This window comes from Neophocaena asiaeorientalis, unplaced genomic scaffold (assembly GCF_003031525.2).
Source record: "Neophocaena asiaeorientalis asiaeorientalis breed wild unplaced genomic scaffold, Neophocaena_asiaeorientalis_V1.1 scaffold79, whole genome shotgun sequence".
Lineage (NCBI taxonomy): Eukaryota > Metazoa > Chordata > Mammalia > Artiodactyla > Phocoenidae > Neophocaena > Neophocaena asiaeorientalis.
Genome location: NW_020175402.1, coordinates 2,109,609 through 2,132,571, shown reverse-complemented (window position 1 = coordinate 2,132,571; position 22,963 = coordinate 2,109,609). Strand labels below are relative to the sequence as shown.

The following is a 22,963-nucleotide window of genomic DNA, read 5'->3' as shown; positions in this document are numbered from 1 at the left end:
CGGGGCTGCCGCCTTCGCCGCCAAGATGCCCCGGTGCCGCGGGGCAGCACTGGCGCGGGAGGAGGTGAGGGGGCCGAGGCGGGAGGGGTCTGGGGTCTCGGCAGGGCTTCGCCTTGACCTTCACAGGCGTGACCGGAACTGCGATGGCCCTCCTTACCGCGCCCCAGAAACCTTCCCCCTCCCTAGAGCTGTGAGAACAGAGTGCATCTCAAACATCTGCGTCCTCACCGTCGAGTGTTTGGGGGAGGGCCCGAGGGACCATTTGGGGGTCCTCGAGGTCACCTCGACGACAGACTTCACAGGTCGAGCGACATACCCCCAGTGCTCTTCGTGACCTGCCGCGCCGTCGCTTGTGGGTTTGTTCAGCGCCTCACTGAATCTGTTTGGGTTTTCATCTTTGGAGCCCCACAAGTTCGTCCCCCAAGTCACTCCCCTTCTGCGAATCAGACCTTCCAGCCTCAGTCCTGAACTTAACTTCTCCCTGTGAGCAGTGAGGCGCCCTCCCCCAGACTGCTGGTTCTGAGATTTGGCCGGTGTTTGTGGAATGAATGCGAATGAGAAGGCGCCAGGAGCCGGGGTTCACCTTGGCCAGGCTGTTCACAAGTTTACAGTCTCCTTCCCCTCCCCTCTCCTCTTTGTCTTTTCCAGAAATGCATCCCAGGCCTTTTCTCTGGCCCTTGCAGGCTGCCCCACCCCGTTCCCCTGCTCATTGGAGTTAGTTCCTTTTCTTCACACCCGCTGCACTTTCCCCGGCCTCCTCTGCAGGAATATTCTAGGGCAGACACCCTGAGGCTTTGGGCCAAAGGAGAATAATGTGTTTTTGCAGCTCCCTTTCAGAAGATGCCCTGAATTGGGGTGGCATTTTGGACCTCAACAGCAGCTCTCACCTTCCATCCTTCACCATAAGAATATTGAGCACCTACTGTGTGGTAGATACAAAGATTTATAGTTCATACTACCCTGGGCCAATGTCTTGGGAAATCTCTTCTTCTCCTCCTCTCCGCAGCAGTCTGAACCCCCATCCCACAGTCTGTGTGTATCACTTGGTAAGGGTGATAGAGGACTGTGGAAAGATCACCCACTTTGGGGAAGGCAGACCCGTGTTCAAATTTTGGCTCTGCAGTTTGCCAGCCGTGTGAGCTTGGGCACGTGACCTGATCTGTTTGTGCCCCACTTTTGGCATCTGTAAAATGGGGATAATGTTTACCTCACAGGACTGTGGTATTACATGAGGCCATGTATGTAAGGCATGCATTTTGATTAGTGGAATGATTATGGGATTAATTGACAGACCTCTTTAGATAGGGACTGGGTCTCTTTTGTCCTCATTTCTCTCACAGAGCCTAGCCTAGTGCTTTGCATATAGTTGGGGTCATGTTTTAATTAAAATAAGAAGCTTTGGCTTCCTTCCTTGGGCAGAACCAGTAGCTTACAGTCCACCGCCTATGAATGTAGATTGTATTTTACTGGAGGCTCACAGGGAAACTGCCTCAGAGCCTCATCCTGAGGAGAGAGAGCTTCCTGAGGTTTGTCTTCATCTTGTGACCTGGAAGAGGTCAGTACGATCAGCATCCTTAGGGCTTTCACAGTTCACACTCTTCTCTGGGTTGTTCATTAAAATGTTAGAGCAGGATCAGGAGAAAGGGCTGTACTATGAGCCCTTCTCCAGGGACAGAAATGCCCATTTATGCCCGTGCATCTGGCCTTGCCTGGCTTCGTGTGTGTAAGCACTTGTGCGTGCCTGGGGGAGAGAGCCCTTAGGATGGATCTGGAGGCCACAGCAGACTCCCGTCAGGGCTTAGCTTTACCCCAGGTGAGGCCAGACAAAACCCAGTCTCCTTTGCCTTTGGGACTTTAGTTTGGTGCGCGCAAAGGTTCATTTTTGCAATAGAAAGGTTTCTGACACCCAAATACAGTTTTTCTCTTCAGCATTTCAGTGCCTCAAAAGTTAGAATCTGACCTTTGGATTGGACTTTCCTGAGGTTTCCTGTTAGGCTTTGCATTTGTGTTTATATTTACATGTAGTTTGATGCTGTCATTACCCCGATCTCAGTTCTGGGCATGACTAACCCCCAGGCTTGAAGCTCCATTTGGCAGAATCAAAATTTGACTGATTCTCAAAGCAAGTGTTCCAGTCCCAGCTGGTTTCCTGGGAGTAACTAGGGACTCTGTCCTGGGACTTGAAGTCTTTTTTTGCAGTCCTGCTAGGAAGGACCCTGGGCAGGTTACAGGAAGCTAGAATGTCAGTGCTGAGGGACCCTTTAAGATAGAGATCAACTAGGAACTCTCTCATTTAAGATGGGAAAACTGATGTCCAGAGAGTGCTACAGACTTATCTAAGCTCCCACAGCTGGGTAGTGGAAGAACTGGCATTTCTACCCAAATGTTCTAACCCCTGGTCCTGTTCTCTTTCCTTCTAAAGTCCCAATGTAATTTCTCTGAACCTTAGTTATTTCACCCTTAAAATTTCACCCTATTTTACCTTCCTTGCTTACCTCTCTGGGTTGTTAAATGTTTTTTGTTTTTAATTAAAAGCTGCTCAAATGTGAGGGAGTATTAAGACAGATGATCATTCTGTCAACCGTCGTCTTCCTGTCCTGGGCCCCTTTACATCTATCATCTCATTGATATTCACAATAACACAGGTGAAAATGAGCCCAGGGAAGTTAAGGCAGTTGCATCGTGCCACATAAGTGTCTTTGTCTGACTTTAAGGCCTGTGCTATGTCAGTTCTCCATGCCATTTCTCTGCTAGGCACCAAGGACATAAAGATGCTGCTCAGCTTTGCTGGCTGGTTGGGGAGATGTAGCCTGTCTTAGCGAGATAAGTGGAACCCCAGGAGTCTGTCCAGGGTATACAGAGAAGGTATGGTTAGTGCTATAAGAGGCCAGTGGAGCGAGGGAGAGAGAGAGCAGTGAGGACTGGTGCAGTCAGGGAGAGCTTCCTGGAGGAGGTGACACTTCCAGATAGGTCTTGAAGGATGCAAGAACTCCATTAAGTGGAGAGGGCAAGTGAGTGAATTTGGAGACAGATGGGAAGAAAGCATATTCAGGAACCAAGTGAGCCACTGTGACAGTGCTGAGAATTCATGCTATATCATGTGTCTCAAACTCCTAGTGAACTTAAATCTCCCAGTGGGTCCTGGATGAAGCAGTCTACCACAAACAGGGGATCTTCAAAGGCTTGTGTTTTATATATATTTTTTGAGATTTAATGAAGTTTTAATTGAACAAAAGACATACTGACTTTTAATTAAAAATTTAAAATACATAACAGAAAAGACTAAAGTCACCTCTGACCATGTCTCACGATTCCTGTACTCTCCCCAGAGGTAACTGCTATGGAAATGTGCATGCTTCCCAATGTCTGTCCTCAGAGAAAATGTATTATCAATAAAGGGGTGGTGGTTAAGAGGAATGTTTGCCTAAGTCGGTATCATGTCTTATAATGCATAGTTTTAAGTTTCATTGGAGTCAGATTTATCTTTTCCTTTGTGACTTTAGTGTTTTTGAATCTTATTTTAGAAAGGATTTCATTCTTAATTCTTAATATTCTTGTGAATTTTCCATTCTGCTTCATGTGTTGATGTTTGTTTTACCAAAATAATAACATTTTTATTTTGCAAAAAATAATAAAAATTATGTAATCTTAGAGATTTTTTTTTTCTGCAAGAAACAGAAACCCTCTAAAGCTTATGTTGAAGGGAAATTTGTTTTAAGGATCTAGAGGTGCCTCATGGGACTGAAGAACAGTAGTTCAAAGTAGACCTCACCCGGGCCTCACCAGGGCCTCATTTGAATCTGGGAAATCATCAGGAACAAAGGCAGCTGCTTCCTCATTCCCACTGTCTCTTGCCTCTTGTTTCTTTCTGCACAGCTAAACAGTGCTTTTGCTCACTTGTCATCACACAGGCCCCAAAGGGTATCACACAGTCTTCTGGGGAAGTCAGGCATCTTCAGCCCCCACATTCACGTGACCTCACTGGTCCAGCATCTAAAGGCAACCAAGCCAGTCTTGCGTCCAAGTTCCTGGCAGAGAAGTTGATGGCCCAGCCCAGCTTCTGGATTGGTTCCAGAAGCTGGGTCCCCACCCCTGGTTTCATCAGCAGAGGTCATGGAGGGATCGACTCAGGCAGGGAAACATGGCCACAGAGACCTACATTGTGGGAGGGGACACGTCTTGGAGAAAAGGAGCAGGGCCTGGAAAGTCCCCACCCGCACCCCCATGTGTCCATGGCCATTTCTCTTCATTTGGCACAATCTAGGCTCCAGGGAGAGGCACTGTGTCCATGCTGTTTTGTGCCTCTGGTTATTCAGGTGTAAAGGAACCCCAGTTTGGAAAGCTCAGATGTAGTGGAATTAAAAAGATGGATTGGAGAGCTCAGGGGGTACAGCATGACTTGGAGGGCCTTGAATGTCATTTAGGCATTTGGGCTTTTTGCTGGACAGTGGAAACCAGTGTAGACCATGTTATCTAAGGAATGGATGAGGCCGGCCCTGCCGAGGGACACAGTGGCCAGCATCACGCATGGGAACTGCTCCATGCCAGGCCCTGTATTAGGCACTGGGTAGACACATTGCTTGTTAAAGAGACGCAGTCCCTGCTCTACTGAGCTTACAGTCTTCTGGGGAAGACAGGCAGTAAACAGGTAAACAAACAAGTTAGCAATTGCACGTGTAATAAATGTCATGAAGGCTCATTCTCCCTGTCCAGGCCTGTCTTGAGGTTTGGTCCTGGGTCCTCATCTCTTGGCATGCTAGCCTCTCTCCCCAGGCAATCTCATCCACACCCATGGGTTCAGTCCTCTTCCATCTTCAGGTGACTCACACATTTGTACCTTTAGCCCAGACCCTCATGTCCAACTGCTCACTCAGCTGTTTCATTTGGACATCTCAATGTGTCCAAAGCCACATTCATGACTTCCCCCCCAGGCTGGCCATTCTGGTGTTCCCTTCTCAGAGAGTGGTCCCTCCCTCTCTTCTGGTAAGCAAGCCAGAAACTCCACATGCACCCTTCCTCACCAAGGCTCATCAGTGTTACCTTCTAAACATCTCTGCCGTCCATCTACTTCTCTACATCGCTACCCTAGTCCACATCACCGTCACCTCTCCCCTGGAACACTGCACTGGCCTCCTAACTTGTCTTTCCACATTTACTCTATAGCTCAGTTCTCCCTAATAGCACCGTGTGTCTCTCTCCTTTGCAGCACACATCCTAGATAAATTTTACATTTATTTGCATAATTACTTTATTAAAATCTGATTTCTCACTAGATTTTGACTTCCATGAGAAAATAACCTATCTCACCATTTTATCCCTAGTATTTACCACAGCACCAGAGCTCGGAAAATATCAATGGGAGTAACAAATAGAGAAAAGAAGAAACCTGAAAAGGAGCATTAATAGAGAATAATGGTGTGAGGGTGCTCCAGTTGGAGGGCACATCTTAGGCAAAGGCCCTGAGTCAGTAAAGAACCTAAAGTATCTGTGACACTGAAAGGAGGCCAGAGGAGCAGAAGCATAGTGATGGCAAATGGAAGAGTGACAACAGATGAGTTTGGGAAGGTAGGCTGGAGCCAGATCATATTCAAGTTTGTAGACCCTGGTGGCAAGTTTGGATTTTATTTATTTTGCAGGCAAGCAACATGATCCAATTTATATTTTAGGACAGTCATATCAGCTGCTGTGTGGAGACGAGATTGGAGGGGGCAGGAGAGGACCCAAGGAGGCTGTTGGCAGTTGTCCACGGAAGAGACGATGGTGCTGTGGGTAGGGCCGTGGTTGGTGGAGAAGTGGACAGATTCTAGAAGTATTTTATAAGTAGTAGCATCAAGATTTGTTGATGGAGTGCATGTGGGGAGTGGTCGAGAATGGTTCCCAAATTCCTAATGGAAGAATGCCATTGCCCCTTCCTAGGAAGGGAAAATCTGGGAGAGGAACAGGTTTGGAGGAGAGTCAAGAATTCTGTTTTTACATCTTACAGGTCTTTGAGACACACAAGTGGAGAAGTCAAGAAGACATTTAGATATATGAGTTTGGAGGTCAAAGGAGTGGGTGGACTGGAGATACACATTTGAGAGTTGTCAGCATTGAGATAGTGGGTTTCAAGCTCGGATCTGTGTAAGAATCACCTGGTATCATTCCCAGAGAGTCCAATTCAGTAGCTGTTTCTTACTTAGGCTTCTTATTGCAAGTAACAGAAACCAACCTGAGCCGATTTAGACAGAAGAGGAGTTCACTGAAAGGGAATATTCAGTAGTTCACAGGATTTCTGGGAAGCTAGAGAACTGGGGCGAGGCAGCAGGGGGGATCTCAGCCAAAATCACTCCACTGAGCCAGTCTGGTGAGGACACTGCTGCCTCACACTAAATGCCACAGCATATACCACCACTGTCCCCTGGGGACTGGGCACCTTCACAGCTGTTGCCATCAGTATAAGAATGATCTTCCACTCTCTCTGCTCCTGATTCAAAGTCTGTAGTGAGTGCCTCTCTGATTGGCCAAGGCTAGCTCATACTTACCTGTACCCTAGCTGCAAAGGAGTCTGGAAAAGCATGAATTTGATCTCATCAGCTTTTGTAGGAGGCAAGCTCTGCTGAGACTTGCACAACAAGTAGTTTCCCAGATGTAGGAGAGAGGTTCAGATACCAGTCTGGCAAAAATGACAAATGTCTGGGACTTCCATGGTGGCACAGTGGTTAAGAACCTGCCTGTCAATGCAGGGGACACGGATTCAAGCCCCGGTCCGGGAAGATCCCACATGATGCGGAGCAACTAAGCCCGTGCAACCCAACTGCGGAGCCTGCCCTCTAGAGCCTGCAAGCCACAACTACTGAGCCCATGTGCCACAACTACTGAAGCCCACGCGCCTAGAGCCCGTGCTCCGCAACAAGAGAAGCCACCACAATGAGAAGCCCACGCACCGCAACGAAGAGTAGCCCCTACTCACCACAACTAGAGAAAAGCCCACGTTCAACAACGAAGACCCAATGTAGCCAAAGATAAATAATTAATTATAAATTAATTGTTATTTAATTAATAATAATTAATTAATTTTTAAAAACAACAAATGTCCTTGGCAGGTTCACCAGCCTGCAGGAGGGTGTTCGGGAATCTGCATCTTAACCAGCACCCCCAAGAGTTGCTCATGCAGGTGTTCCATGAACCACATAATGCGTATAGTACATTAGCTGGTTTTGAAGAAGTGGGAGTGGATAAAATCACCCGAGGAAAGGAATGAAGAGGACCTGGGCCCAAGCTCTGGGGAGCCCAGGATCGAGAGATTAGGATGGGAAGAGTAGTTAATGAAGGAGACTGAGAAGGAGCTGCCAGTGAGGAAGGAAGGAAATCAAGAGAGGACCATGCCTCAGAAGCCAGGGGAGGAATGTTTCGATGAGGGAGCCATGCTCAGCGTTTTTTTTTTTTTGCAGTACACGGGCCTCTCACTGTTGTGGCCTCTCCCGTTGCGGAGCACAGGCTCCGGACGCGCAGGCTCAGCGGCCGTGGCTCACCGGGCCCAGCCACTCCACGGCATGTGGGATCTCCCCGGATCGGGGCACGAACCCGTGTCCCCTGCATCAGCAGGCGGACTCTCAACCACTGTGCCACCAGGGAAGCCCCACGTTCAGCTTTGTCGGATGCTGCCTAGATGTCCAGAGGTCACATAAGAAAATGACAGAGACACGACCCCTGACGTCGGCAACACCGAGGTCCTTGATGACCTTGAGAACTGATTTAGGGAAAAAAACAAACAAACCAGAGTTAGTGCTATTTTCCCTTCCACACTGGCCTGGACTGGATTTGAGGAGGAGGCAGGTAAGAATTATTCCTGAGAAGGGAAGTAGAGATGTGGGATGGTGGCCAGGGACCTGGGCCAAGAGGGTTTTCCAGGCCAGACTTAGAACCCAGCTCCATCTGAGCCCAGCCTCTTCCCACTCCAGGCTGCCTCTGCACAAGGACACAGGGTCCTCCTGGAGTGTCAGCCTCAAGCCCAGTCTCACAAAGGTTCCTCACCTCCCTAAATGGCCGTCTTTGAGCCCAACTTCCTTGCCTGGTATTCAGCTGTTTCTGGCCACCGAGGTGGCATATTTGTGGACAGAAACTGGAGCTTTAGGCCAGAGCAGAAGGAAAATGCTTTCCTCAGAAGCAATTCATCTTTGCTAGAAAGTCCCTTTGATGGGCCCAGAGTACATGAAGGCAGTGAAGCCCATGGAGGCACAATGAGATCTCCAGAGTCTGGGGCAGGGCCCTGGGCCCCCTTTGTCCTGGGAACTTTGTGAGTGGGCGTCACTGGGGTCAGAGAGTGGGCCTCACTGTGCAGGGTACAGGAGTCTGAGCTGGGAACAGCTGCTAAAGGTTTTCTAACTGGGCTGGGTTTTGACCTTGACCGAGCTTTTAAGAACTTCAGGTGCTGTTGGCTCCATGCACACCTACAAATCAGAATCTCCCAGGGGTGAGGCCTGGGCAAGGGAATAGTTAGAAGGTTCCCAGGCAACTCTGATGAGTATTCAGAGGGAAAACTATTGTGGTGAGCTATTGCATGCCCCCTTAAGGTTAGTTATTCATTAAACACTATTTATTGAACACCTGCTGTGTATGAAGGCGAGATGGTGGGTTCTGAGGGGATGGAGATGACAGGACAAGGTCCCCATCTGGGAAGAAAGACTTGTGCCCATGAAAAGATGATTGACAGCCCGCAGCATAGAGGGGGGTGGCTGAGATCTGTGGAGACTGTCCCGTAAGTGAAGTCAGGCAGACCTGGGTTTGAATTCCTATTGGTTGTGTGACCTCGGGCACATGACTTGAATTTTCTGAACCTCGGTTTCCCCATCTGCAAATCAGGGTGATAATCACTATTTTATGAGGTTGTTTGAGGGGATTACATGTAAAGCATCTAGCATCTACCTGGCGCATAACAGATACTTCATTTTTTAAAATTCCCTTTTACTAAAAACACAAGTACACCTGCATATAGGATGGTTAAATAGATTAGGAACCACGAGAAAAGGGGAAGATAATTGCAACAGGGATGAGGTAATTACTGTGAGTAAACACTAAAATTGTGCAGTCCTGGCACCAGAGCAAAAAGAGAAATCTGTGTACCTTGTGGGTGTCCGGGAATGAATAGCTGAGCCTAGGTCTGGACGAGGCAGGTTCTCCCCTCTGCTCTGCCCTTTGCTCTCTCCTCTCTCCCATCCATTCATTTCTTCATCAAACATTCATTGAGAGCCTACCCCATTCTCAGTCCTGGCTACACATTACAATCCCCTGGGTTGCTTTTAGGTAGATTTTTTTTTTAATAGAGATAAAATTCATATTACATAAAATGTACCATTTTAACCATTTTAAAGTGTGCAGTTCGGCAGTCTTTATTCACAGTATTGTGCAATGATTACCACTAATACTAGAACATTTCCATCAGCCCAAAAAGAAATACTGTGCTCATTAGAAGTCACTCCCGGGCTTCCCTGGTGGCGCAGTGGTTGAGAGTCCGCCTGCTGATGCAGGGGACACGGGTTCGTGCCCCGGTCCGGGAGGATCCCACGTGCCGCGGAGCGGCTGGGCCCGTGAGCCACGGCCACTGAGCCTGCACGTCCGGAGCCTGTGCTCCGCAACGGGAGAGGCCACAACAGTGAGAGGCCCGCGTACCGCAAAAAAAAAAAAAAAGAAAGAAAGAAAAAAAAGAAGTCACTCCCCATTGTCACTCCCCCAGCCTCTGGCAACTTTCAGTCTCTATGGATTTGCCTATACTGGACATTTCATGTCAGTGGAATCCTACAATATGTGGACTTTTGTGTCTGGCTTCTTTCAGTTAGCATAATGTTTTCAAGTTTCTTCCATATCGTCTGGATTGCTTTTAAAGCAATAAAAATAGGAATAGCAAACACACTAGGCAGTGTTGTAGGCATTTCCCATATACATTTTAACTCATGTAATCCCCATCAAAGGCACAGAGAGATGAAATAACTCAGTAAACAGGATTGCCAAAGAACATACAGGATGTGCATGCAAGGTATGGAACATGCTTATACTAAAAATTATTCACTGATTATCTGAAATTCAAATATAACTGCATGTCCTGTATTTATTTTTGATAAATTGGGCAACTCTGCTAGCAGTAAGTGGCAGAGCCAGGATTTGGGCCTGGGCAGTTCAAAGCACACTCGAGTGCCTTACCCTCACTCCTCTTCTTCCTCCCCAGGGACTCTGACTTAACAGGTCTGAAGTGAGGCTCTGGAACCCTTATTTTTTTAAGCACCCCAGGTGATTCCCCTGGCTGCCTGGGGATGTGTCGCAGGGCCTGGGAATACAGAGATGTCTGCTGGGCAGGATGGCTATCATGCAGCCCTCCCTGTGTACCTGGCACTGGGCTAGGTACTTAAATGCCCGATCACATTCAGTCTCATGAGATAAGTGCTATTATTATCCCATTTGACAGATGCGAAAATGGAGGCTCAGAGAAACTAAGTCACTTGCCGCAGGTCACACAACTAAGAGTATTAGAAGTAGAATTTGGACCACAGAACAGTGTGATGTCCTGAATTCTTAACCCCTGCTGCCTTTTCTGTGTTCCCACAGGGCCTTGCTAGTATCTATTCATTCATTTACTCATTCATTCCACAAACATTTACTGCTACTCATGTGCCAGGCCCTGTGCTGGGTGCTGTGGCTATAAAGGCAAATGAGCCAATCCTTGCCCTTTTAGCATTTTCAGCGCCATAGAGAGTCAGACGTGGTAAATAAGGGCCACGAATGCTCTGATAGAAGGCTGTAGTGGGCACAGGGTGGCATAAAGTCAGTTTTGTTGTGATGGGGAGGGGGTGCCCTGTAAGCTGAGAAGGGAAAGATGGAGTGTTTACTAGGCAGAATGGGAAAAAGGCTTTCCGGGCAGAGGTCTAGCAGCTGGAAACAGCGTGGCACATTGAGGAAACTGCAGAGTTGGGGAGGACTGGGGTTTAAGGCAGCGGCCCCCAACCTGTTTGGCACCGGGGACCGGTTTTGTGGAAGACAGTTTTTCCATGGACGGGGGGATGGTTCAGGCAGTAACGGGGAGCAGCAGATGAAGCTTCGCTGGCTCTCCCGCCGCCCACCTCCTGCTGTGCGGCCTGGTTCCTAACAGGCCGAGGACTGGTACCGGTCTGCGGCCCAGGGAGTTGGGGACCCCTGGTTTAAGGGATTCATGATGACTATCGAGTTGGGGCAGGGAGGGATTCATCCAGGCCAACAAGGAAACCCAGAGGATGGGTGGCGTGGGGCCCTCTGCTGCTGTGTCCAGGAGGGCAGGCTGGTTCTCCCCAGGGTTGGGTGGAATTCAGGGCTTGGGGCCAGGGGTCAGATGGGAATCTTCACCGATCCTACTGCAGAGTTCTTGGTCTCTTAGCTCATCACCGCCAAGCAGTCTCCCGAGGAAAATCCCAGCCAGGAAACTTGGGGTTTGTGGAGGCCTCAGCACACGCAGAGGGTGCGGCTCCCTTCCTGCAACCCCTCTTCCTCCCCGCTTCCCACCATGCTGCAAGGGGCAGCTGCTGAGGCTGAGCTGGCAGGGCTGGCCGGGTTCCCGGGCTGGGGAGACGGCTTCAGGGGCCCAACTGAAGGGGCGCACAGCCCGCCACAGGCTCCAGCAGCGCAGGAAGGAAAACAGCGAGAGACTGAGGGATCCTGAAATAATAAATGTCAGAGCTGGCAGGAGCCTTCCACGTCACCGCCCAACCCCTCGTTCCAGACAGGGAGTCGGCCCAGGGAGGGAAGGAGACTGCTCAAGGTCACACCAGGGGCCAGGGCCGACCCGGGGTGGCCCCAGGTCCTGCTGCAGGCCTTGCAGTGTAGCTCCTCCTGACTGTCCCAGCCTGGACTCTTGGGGGCTGGGGCTGGGGGCTTATCCAGATGAAAACCCTTTGGAGACTTTTGCTCCTGCTGGTGGCTGAGGTTGGGGCAGTCTTGCAGGATATGATTAACCCCGCCTCTGAGTCCTGGAGCTTTGACCTGGAAGGGTCATGTCTGTCAGCTCTGAATTGTATAGGTGGGGAAACGGAGGCACAGACGGAGGAAGGAACTTGCTCAGAGGGATACAGAGGGCCTAATGGCAGAGGCAAGCCTAAAATTCAGTGCCTCCCCTCCCTTCCCCCAAAGTGTTTCTGCACTGCTTCTGAAGATGCCTGACTTCCACCATTAGAAAAAATATGACCTAATTTAATCTTCACAGTGATCCTTACAGAGATAAGTGGGGCTCAGAGAGGTGTGATAGTGAGAGAAGGCTCTGGAGGCAGAGGGCTCTACACTTCCTAGAGCTACTGACGTGCCCCTGAGCCGGTTGCCTCGCCTCCCCCAGCCTCGGTTTTCTCATCTGTAAAATGGGGAAGATATTAACTACCGCACAGGAATAAACAAGGTAACAAAAATAAAACGAGCACTTAGCAAGTGGGGTGGCGATTGGATTCATGTAATCAGATCAGCCTGGGAGCTTGGAATCCGAATGTCTCCTGTTGGCCATCTGCTTTGAGCTGGGCTGGGCTGGGCTGTGCTCTCCGTCACCCAGTCGAGCCTGGGGTTCAGGGCTGCACCCCCTTTCTCCCACTTGGCCTGGGTCTGCAGATGAGCCCCAGAGTCAGTCTTTCTACCACAAGAATTTTTTTGGCCACACCACACGGCTGGCAGGATCTTAGCTCCCTGACCAGGGATCAAACTTGTGCCCCCTGCAGCGGAAGCATAGAGTCCTGACCACTGGACCGCTGGGGCAGTCCCATCTACCATGAGAATTTATTGAATCACTCCTCTCTTGTTCAGAACCCTGCAGGAGCTCATCACCTGTGGGATAAAACCTAGAGTTTTGGGTTAAAAGCATGGATTCTGGAGCCTGACACCCTGGGCCAGAGCCTAGGTGCTACCACTTATCGGCTGTGTGAGCTGGACAGATGCCATACCCTGGGCCTCAGGTTCCTCATCTGTAAAACCTCCTGGGGTTGTTGACAGGATTTGGTGAAATAATGCAAAGTCTGTCAGGTGCTTAGAAGAAGCCTGGCATGTGGCCGTGATATAAAAGCATCCCCTCGCCTCTCATTAGGAGCATGGACTCCCAGAGGGTCATTCGGGGCCCTGCTTAGCCTGAGGCCTCACTGCTCACCACTTCCTCACCAGCGCTGGTAGGTGCCTGCCCCATGAGCTCCAGGATGCTCCCCTAATGTGCTGACACTCCTACCCAGGGACTTTACCGAGGCGCCTCTCTCAGAGTCACCTTCCCTGTCCTACTTTGCTCCACCAGTGTCTCCTCATTTTTCAAGGCTCTGGTGAATCTCACCCAGATTCAACAACTATTATTTTGCCAATTTTATGTTTTCATCTACTAGCCCTCATTTTTTCTTGTGGAGAATTTGGTATATTCGCAGAAAACAGAACAAAATGATGAACCTCCAGTTGCTCATAACCCAGTCCTGCCCCGTGCCCATCCCAACCTGCTTCCCCAACTCTCATCTTGTTTTGAAGCAAATCCCAAACGTCATATTGTTTCATCCCAGGGTGGGGTGGGTGCTCCTGGTCTGTGCCCCCCACAGGCTTCTCTTCTGCTGCAGCCTCACCCAGGCCTCCTCAGCCCTTGGCAAGCACATCCTTGTCTATGTTCTGTCTTCCCCACTGGGCTGTGAGCACCTTGAGGGCAGGGCCCAGCCTGACCTCCCTCTCTTCCCAGCACCTTCACGGCCAGGCAAGGTACAGCCGGACACTCAGTATGTGAGGACGAGCCCCTACTGTGTGCCAGTGACTCTGTTGGAGACCTTGCCCCAGCCCCTCCCTCTACCCCACTGGGTGGAGAGGGGCAGGCTTGCAGATTTGAGGAGATGCTTGTTCAGGGAGTAGAGCTGAGCTGAGATTGCCTGGAGGAGGGATGCTAGCGAGTACTTCCCAGTCCCACCCTTGCCCCTCCTTGCTGGCCACCCACGAAGGGCCCTGTGGGGCTCCCTGCTTTCTTTTGATCTGCTGATTGGGCAGGTGGGTGAGCAAAAGCAAACTTTGAGCATGATGTGAACAGGACAGCTCACGTTTGCAAGGGCTACAAACTTAGCCAGTCCTTATTGATTCGATTCCCAGTGAGAGGTGGCTGGAACGGCACTGACTATTGTTCCCATTTTACAGATGCGGACCCTGGGGCCCAGAGACTGGAGAGATTGCAGACTTGCTCAGGGTCTTGGTATTGGGTCCAGAATAGAACCCCAGTCTCCTCTCTCTACATCCTGTGCTCTTTCTGCTACGTGCCCTCTTTGGAATTAAGCAACAGAGCTTGTGCACCTTCCTTTAGCCAGCATGTCAGCCTTAAGCCCTTCCTGTCTGCCCCTCAAGGACCCTCCCGCCTGGCCCTTGCCCTCCTTTGCCTCTCTCAGGCCGACTTCTCCAAACCCCACTCTCTCCCATCCCATTCCTTTTATCAAAAGCTGTGCCCAGACAGCTGTCCATTGAAAGGAGCCCGCTCATATACTAAGGTGTCAAGGGGTTTCAGGTAACAGTGCAGTGGCCTTCAACTTTTCTGAACATAGGAACCCCCTGTCTTCTTTCATTAACTTCACGTTGTAGAAATTTTCAAACACAAAAGTAGACTCACCCAGATTCAACAACTATTATTTTGCCCATTTTATGTTTTCTTCTACTAGCCCTCATCTTTTCTTGTGGAGAATTTGGTATATTCGCAGAAAACAGAACAAAATGATGAACCTCCAGTTGCTCATAACCCAGTCCTGCCCCGTGCCCATCCCAACCTGCTTCCCCAACTCTCATCTTGTTTTGAAGCAAATCCCAAACGTCATATTGTTTCAGCCTTAAATATTTCAGTACGTAGCTCTAAACAGTAAGGACTTCTTTTTTTGCTTACATAACTAAAATGGGATGCCATTCTCGTACCCCGAAACATTAATAATCCCGAAGTCATCAACTACCCAGTTTTCAAATTTCCAGTTGCCTCATAACTATCCTAACTCCTTTTACAGTTTATTTTTTAAAAAGCAGGATTCAAGTGAAGTCCATTTGTTGATGGGTGTTTTCAGGCTCCTAAGATTCCCCCTCCATCATTTTTGGTTTCGTTTTTTGTAGTCCACAGGAAAACAAACCAGTGGCTTATTCTGTAGTTTCACATCAACTGATTGTGTTCACTGTTGCATTCCCCAGGTGCGGTTTAACGAGTTTCTCCATCTTCTGCACTTTCTGTAAATAAATCAGCAGTTAGAAATGAAAAGCCCCAGGGTTTTCTGTGCATTTTTTGTCATTTCGTTAAATATTTGAAGTGTAACTTGGTTTGCTCATTAAAATATTGTATTTTATTTTTCACAGTTAACATGTAGTACATATAATTTCATCTTCTCTCGGACATCAAAGATCAAAGGAGCCAGGATTCTGCCACCTCACAGAAGGACCCCCTTTCTTAAAAATTTATCTTATTCGAGTATAGTCGATTTACGGTGTTGTGTCAATTTCTGCTGTATAGCAAAGTGATTCAGTTATACGTATCTATCTATCTATCTATATATATATATAGAGAGAGAGAGAGATACACACACATATTCTTTTTCATATTCTTTTCCATTATGGTTTATCACAAGATACTGAATAGTTCCCTGTGCTATACACTAGGACCTTGTTGTTTATCCATTGTATATATAACTGTTTGCATCTGCTAACCCCAAACTCCCAGCCCATCCCTCCTTCACCTCTCCCCTTGGCAAACACAAGTCTGTTCTTTATGACAGAAGGAATCCTTTTTAATGTCAAGGTTTCACTGACCTTTCCTTTACACTTGTACTTTTAGTTTTGATTGATTGATTGATTGATGGATTAAGAAATATGGAAAAGGACAAAAAGCTACCATGAATTCAAAAATACATTTAAAGATTTGTGTCTTATTGATCGTAACAGCTGCATTCATATTTGGAATGTGGTCATACTAATTCGTGAGACTTTTTTTCTTTTTTTTTTGTGAGACTTTTTTATTGGTCTGTAGTGCTTTCTATATAAGTGTGCCTTCATAGGGCCATGGTAGTAACTCCTTGGATTTCCAGGGCCTGGGGCCCACAGACTGGGAATAAACAAGGGAGTTAGAGTCCAACAGTTAGAGTCCAACTGTCCCAGGTCTATCTCGGCCACTTCCTGGCTGTGTGAGCTCAGGCAACTTTCTTTAGTTCTCTGAGCCTCACTAACTCATCAGCCAGATGGGAATAAAAGCAATGACTGTCGTATCAGGATGCTACGAGTCTTAAAGGGTGGATGTCAAATTACTTTACAAACTGTAAAGCCCTGTGCAAGTTTTAGATTGTATTCTTTCCTTAGTTTGTTTGCATTTCCTATGAGACCTGGGGCAAGAAACTCATCTGAGCTTTTGTTTTGCAGTCTGTAAAACGAGGAGGTAATGTTAGATTATCTCCAATATTCTGTGATTTAGTCTCTCAAGGCACAACATCAGGGTCCAAAACAAAGCTAGAAACTGGTTTTCTTCTCCTGTGTGAACTATACTTGAATTGGTAGAGGCTACCTGAAGAGCTGCCTCAACAAAATGATGGAACAAAACCAGAGTCAGTGGGAAAAATACTGTGACTGATTAATGATGGCTCCAGTGGTCATGGGATGCCACAAAAAGGGGTGCCCATGCCCCGTATTATAATAGTCCAAAGGAGTGAATGTCTAATGGTGAAATTTAATCTGCAGCTCTCAAGGCCTTAGCTTTAGCAGCTCTGCCCCCTGGGCTGGGTCACCATGGTTACCACAGCTGGCTCTGAGAAATCACAGGAATGAAGAATGGCTTCTATTGATGAATCCTGACCCAGGAAGGGGGCATGCAGAAGGCCCTTCCAAGCAAGGCAGCTGGGCATGGCCCTAGTGCTGCCATCTATGATCTTTTGCCTGCAGAGAGCAAGAGCACTGTGTGTGTGTGTGTGTGTGTGTCTGTGTGTCTGTGTGTGTGTGTCTGTGCGTCTGGGTGTGTGTGTCTGTGTGTCTGTGTGTGTGTGTCTGTGTGTGTGTGTAGGGGGTGGCGGGGCACAAAGGGCAGTATCACCAACTGGAATTCAGACTTTGTCTAGGCCTAGCCAGGCAAGGCTGCCCGAAGGACTCCAGTTGGTTTTCCAAGTTCAGACATGTCCCTGGTACTCTGAGTTTCACCTGCCTTTGCCCAGTGCCTGCCCAGGCTCTTGCATGGACTCTTAGCTTTGAGAGAAATCTAAATGGCCATCACTACTAATCCAAAATCTGGTGCCTGAATCATGCTCTACCACCTGAAGTCCCTAAATACTTCAAGGTCACTCCTTCCAGGGTCACTTATTCTTGCTTAGGAACTTCTTCCTGTGTTTGAGCTGAAATCTGTTTCTGTCTCTCTAATTCTACCTCTCAGTCCTGGAAATCCTCTTCAGGGCCAACTTCAATAAATCTGTTCTCTCTCTAGTAGGACAGCCCTTGGAGTATATGCAGTTGGGGCCCTGACACTGCTGTCAACTCCCTTTTCTTTGGACAGGTCTCCCTCTGTCCCTCCCTCCTCCCTTCCTGTGTGAGGGGATGTTGAGGGGATATGGTAGAGATGGTGGAGCTGCAATTCACGCTCAGAGGCAGATCCAGTCCCAGGGTCAAAGAAGCCGTGTCCCTTAACCTCTGTGGGGCAGCTTGGTGTTATGGAAAGAACATTGGCCCTGGATTTGACCAGACCTGGGTCTAAGTTATGACTCTGCCACTGTTCAGCATTATGTGACCTGGACATACTTGGACATATTCCTTCCCCTGACAGCTTCATCTATAAAAATGCAGATGGTGATGCCTGTCTCAAATGGTGGCTGGGAGGGTGACAAGTAAGAGTCTGGCCCAGAGCCCTTACTCAGGCACTCAGGACATGTAACATCTTGCATTCTGTGTCTGCCCAGTGACAGAGGTTTCACTGCAGTTGCTCTGTACCTGTGGTTCCCACATCTTGCTGAGCAGGGTCATGGGGGTCGGGGGAGGTATCTTTAATTAGCTCAAGGAAAGTTGAGAAATTCCTAAATCAAATTCCATTTAATTTTGCAATGGATAACATCATTAGCAATCAAATAATAATGTTCTAAGCACTTTACCTATGTGAGTTCATTTAGTCTCCCCAACAACCCTATATAGTAGAAACTATTATCATCCTCATTTCGTGAATGGAAATTGAGGCACAGAGAGGTCACATAGCAAATAACCAAAATGGAGCTAGAATTCAAAACCAGGTAGTTTGGGGCCAGCCTCATACTTTTAGCAATGATGAGTTACTGCATCTCTGAAAGGTGGAATTAGACCAGTGATCCCCAAACTGGAGCATGCATCGCAATCACCCGGAGGGCTCGTTGAAACACAAATCGCTGGGCCCCACCTCCAGATTTTCTGATTCAGCTGAAGAATCTGCATTTCTAACACGTTCCCAGGTGAAGCTGTTGCTGCTGACCCTACTTTGAGAATCATTGACTACTGGGGATTAAAAGGACTCCCTGAGTCCAGAGGCTGATTTTGGGGTTTTGTTAACCTATCCAGTCACAGGCACGAGGAAAGAGGGCTGATCTCATACAGAGGCAGAAAACAAATCACAGTAAAAATCATACTCATGTTTTCCAAATGCCCCAAGCCTTGGCACCATGCTGTTATGTCTGTGATCTCATCTAAGCCTCACAGTAACTCTGTGAGTTAAGTGGAGAATGGATTTTTTTCCCCATGTGATATTATCTTCCTCCCATTTTAAAGAAGGGGAGGTTTAGAGATCTGGCTGGACTACTATCACCCAGGGAGATAGTTTTTGGGAGACTGGGGCTAGAATCGTAGCTTGGGACTCATCGTGCTGTGGTTGCCTCATTACTGGAGTTCTAAAAACCTCTGTGCCTTTCTCCAAATCCCTTCCCATCCCCAGGCTTTGGTCTGAATTTTCTCCTTAAAACGGTATTTCTTTAGCTTAAATTTTTGCCCCATTGTATCATAGAGGGTAGGTGTTATCAGTCATTTATACCCGAGTTCGAATGATTTTCAAATATTTTCTTGAGAAAAGGGTGATTAGAATTCCCCCCTCTTTGTTTCCCCTTCGGACACTTTGTGTTTATATGTCTGTGAGCCTTTTGAAGGAAGGGGCCATAAAATAGGCACCAGGAGATGCTTGTTGAAATGAATGAATGATCCTCTCCTTGCCCATCCTTCCCAGAGCGAGCCTCCCTCCTCTAGCATTTCTACCATTTATACCTAGTACTCCCCCACACGACGTCACAGCGCAGCCTCTTAGTCCAGTGCTCACAGCCAAGCACCACAGCTTAAAGCTTTCCCTGTTCCTCCTAAGCAGACACAGCTCTGCTTTCCCTGGGCTCTGAGGTACCTTGTCCATCTTCCATTATAACCCTAATCACATTGCATTATAAATATCTATTTACTTGTCTTGCTCTTCCCTTAGATGGTGGTGTCCCTAAGAGCTGAGATTGTGTCTCTTATGCAGGATGTGAACACATAGCAGGCACTCAATAACTAGTTGAATGAATGAATGAATAGCTGTGTGAACCTTGGTTGCTAAGAGCAGTAGGGGCAGGAATGGTATCTAGCCAGGAAGCCATTTCCTGATACATTTCTGACAAGGGCATCAAGGGACAGTTTGTGGGTGATTAGGATGACTTGCCTGCTTGTACCAGTAAGAGCTAGGTTCAGCTACAAGTGACAGAATACCTAGCATAACAGTGGCTCAAATAAGATAGACATTTACTTTTCTTTCATGTAAAAGACGCCTATAGATAAGTAGTCCAAAGTTGATAGGGTGGCTCCACAGTCACCAGGGACAAGGCTACTACTTTGCTGCTCCACCATCCATAACGTGTGGCTTCTACCTCATGGTCCAAGATGGCTGCCTGAGCTCTAGACCTCACAAATGCATTCTAGATAGGAGAAAAGTATGACAGGACACCCCTCCCTGCCTTTTCTTTCTTTTCTTTATTAATTTTTTTTCTTTATTTTTGGAGCAGTTTTAGGTTCACAGCAAAATTGAGTGGAAAGTATAGAGAGTTCCCAAACACCCCTGGCCCTACAGAGGCACAGCCTCCCCTACAATTACCATCCCACACCAGCATGGTACATTTGTTAAAATCAGTGAACCTACACTGACACATCATTATCACCCAAAGTCCATAGTTTACATTAAGGTTCACTCTTTTTTTTTTTTTTTTAATTAATTAATTTATTTATTTTTGGCTGCATTGGGTCTTCGTTGCTTTCTCTATTTGCGGCAAGCAGGGGCTACTCTTCATTGCAGTGCGCCAGCCTCTCATTGTGGTGGCTTCACTTGTTGCAGAGCACAGGTTCTAGGCACACGGGCTTCAGTAGTTGTGGCACATGGGCTCAGTAGATGTGGCTCGCAGGCTCAGTAGCTGTGGCACACGGACTTAGTGGCTCCACGGCATGTGGGATCTTCCTGGACCAGGGATTGAACCCGTGTCCCCTGCATTGGCAGGCAGATTCTTAACCACTGCTCCACCAGGGAAGTCCCTTAAGGTTCACTCTTGGTGTTATACATTCTATGAGTTTTGACAACTGTATAGTGACATGTATCCACTATCCTGGTATCATACAGAATAGTTTCACTGCCTAAAACTCCTTTGTGCTCCACTTATTCATCCCTCCCTTCCCCCAACTCCTGGCAACCACTGATTTTTTAGTTTCCATAGTTTTGCCTTTTCCAGAATGTCATACAGTTGGAATCCTACAGTCTGTAGCCTTTTCAGATTGGCTTCTTTCACTTAGTAATATGCATTTCAGTTTCCTTCATGTCTTTTGTGGCTTGATAGCTCACTTCATTTTAGCACTAAGTAATAGTACATTGTCTTCCAAGTTTGGGCAGTTATGAATAAAGTTGCTACAAACAATCCATGTGTAAGTCTTTATGTGGAAATAAGTTTCAACTCATTTGGTAAATACCAAGGAGAGCAGTTGCTGGATCATATGGTAAATGTATGTTTAGTTTTGTAGGAAACTGCAAAACTGGATTCCAAAGTGGCTGTGCCCTTTTGCATTCCCACCAGCAATGTATGAGAGTTCCTGTTGTTCCACATCTTCACCAGCATTTGGTGTTGTCAGTGTTTTGGGTTTTGGTCATCCTAATAGGTGTGTAATCCCTCCCTTCCTTTTTCTTTTTTATAAATCATTTATTTTATTTATTTATCTTTAGCTGCATTGGGTCCTCGTTGCTGCGTGCGGGCCTCTCATTGTGGTGGCCTCTCGTTGCAGAGTACGGGCTTCAGTAGTTGTGGCTCGCGGGCTCCAGAGGCAAACTCAGCAGCTGTGGTGCACGGGCTCAGTTGTTCCGCTGCACACGGGATCCTCCTGGACCAGGGCTCGAGCCCGCGTCCCCTGCACTGGCAGGCGGACTCTCAACCACTGCACCACCAGGAAAGTCCCCTCCCTTCCTTTCAAAACTACTTTCTGGAAGCTAACAAATGATATATCCATTACATACCACTGGTTAGAACTGTCACATGACCACATTTAGCTGCAAGTTAGGCTGGGAAATGTAGTCTCTCTTTTTTTGGCTGTGTTGGGTCTTAATTGCTGTGTGCGGGCCTTCTCTAGTTGCAGCGAGCCGGGGCTACTCTTTGTTGTGGTGCGCGGTCTTCTCATTGCAGCTGCTTCTCTTGCCGCAGAGCATGGGCTCTAGGTGCACGGGCTTCAGTAGTTGTGGCACATGGACTCAGTAGCTGTGGCTTGCAGGCTCTAGAGCACAAGCTCAGTAGCTGTGGCGCACGGGCTTAGTTGCTCTGCAGCATGTGGGATCTTCCCGGCCCAGGGCTCGAACCTGTGTCTCCTGCATTGGCAGGCGGATTCTTAACCACTGCGCCACCAGGGAAGCCCCAGAAATGTAGTCTTTATTGTGAGTGGCCAAGTGGCCATCTGAAAAGTCAGAGTCCTGATTGCTAAGGAGGAAGAAAGAATGGATTGGGAGCCAACCTGCAGCCTCTGCTACACTGCAGGGAAGAGAGATCCTCTCAAACTAGCTTAAGCAGTAAAGGAATTTGTTTGCTAGGTTCAGGGGTATTTCATGGAGGCCCAAGGACAGGAAGTATGGAAGGGCCTCTGAGGGTGAAGGATCTGAAAAGTTGCCAGACACCAGGGCAGCTCTTCTCTTGCGCTACTCTGTGGCAGCATGGGTCTCATTTGCTTCTTTCTACACATCTACTTTGTTCTTTTCCCTTTGCTTAAACACTTCCAATCAATTAGCTAGCTTTCCAGAGCCCGATTCCAAATTCCTTGGAAAGAGAATCTGATTGGCCCAGCTTAGGTCAGGTGTCAACCCTGGCCCAGTCAACTCTGGCTAGGTGTTTGGGGAACCAGGCAGCAAGGGCCCAACTGTAGAGGGGTTTTCAGAGAACGGGTGTCATGGGATAGGAAGACTCCCCAAAGGGTATCTAGAGCATGGACATAGACCTCTCAGGTCTGTGTCCCAGGGCTTTGCAAACCATCATTCATTTAGATAAACAATTATTGAGCACCTTTTGTATGCTAGGCACATGGACCTCCCTTCTAGGGAGTTTTCTAAACCTCTTTGGAATTTGTTCATATCTTTAACCTGCACTGTCTTTTGGAGTCCTAGCTCCTTAAATTAATCAACTCTTATCTTTCCCTTTCAAGTTTCAAGGTGGGAGTCAAGGGCTTTGGCAAACACGTGTTTCCCTGTCTAGCTCTTTGGGAGCTACAGACAGGTCCGTGTTCTCCCCTCTTCTCTTTGTCTCTCAGATAGAAACGTCTTAGTTCTTTAGCTGAGTCAGTTATGGCCCCCTCTCCCCAATCTCCCCAGGTCCTCAACTTTCTTTCTTCAGCTTTGGGATGGGCCTCTACTGGTCCCAAACATGAAAGTATCTCAAGGTCATACTCAGGGGAGAGACTGTTAGGTTTCTATTCCCTGGAGGAAAAGTACCCAGAATTTGATGGGTACTTTTTAGCATCAGGAGCAACTGCTGACAATCAGAGGTACTGT

The 22,963-nt window shown here is 48.0% G+C and overlaps 1 protein-coding gene across 3 annotated transcripts in view; it reads left to right on the top strand.

The window, feature by feature from the left end:
* Nucleotides 1-6: 6 nt before the first annotated feature.
* The window catches only part of ASAP3 (ArfGAP with SH3 domain, ankyrin repeat and PH domain 3), a 46,915-nt gene continuing 23,958 nt past the window's right edge, over nt 7-22,963 (top strand). For all 3 annotated transcript variants that reach the window (XM_024766937.1, XM_024766936.1, XM_024766935.1), the window contains exon 1: nt 7-64. In XM_024766937.1, coding sequence (XP_024622705.1) covers nt 26-64 — 39 coding nt within the window. In that variant the 5' untranslated portion in view covers nt 7-25. The remainder of the gene's footprint in view (nt 65-22,963) is intronic.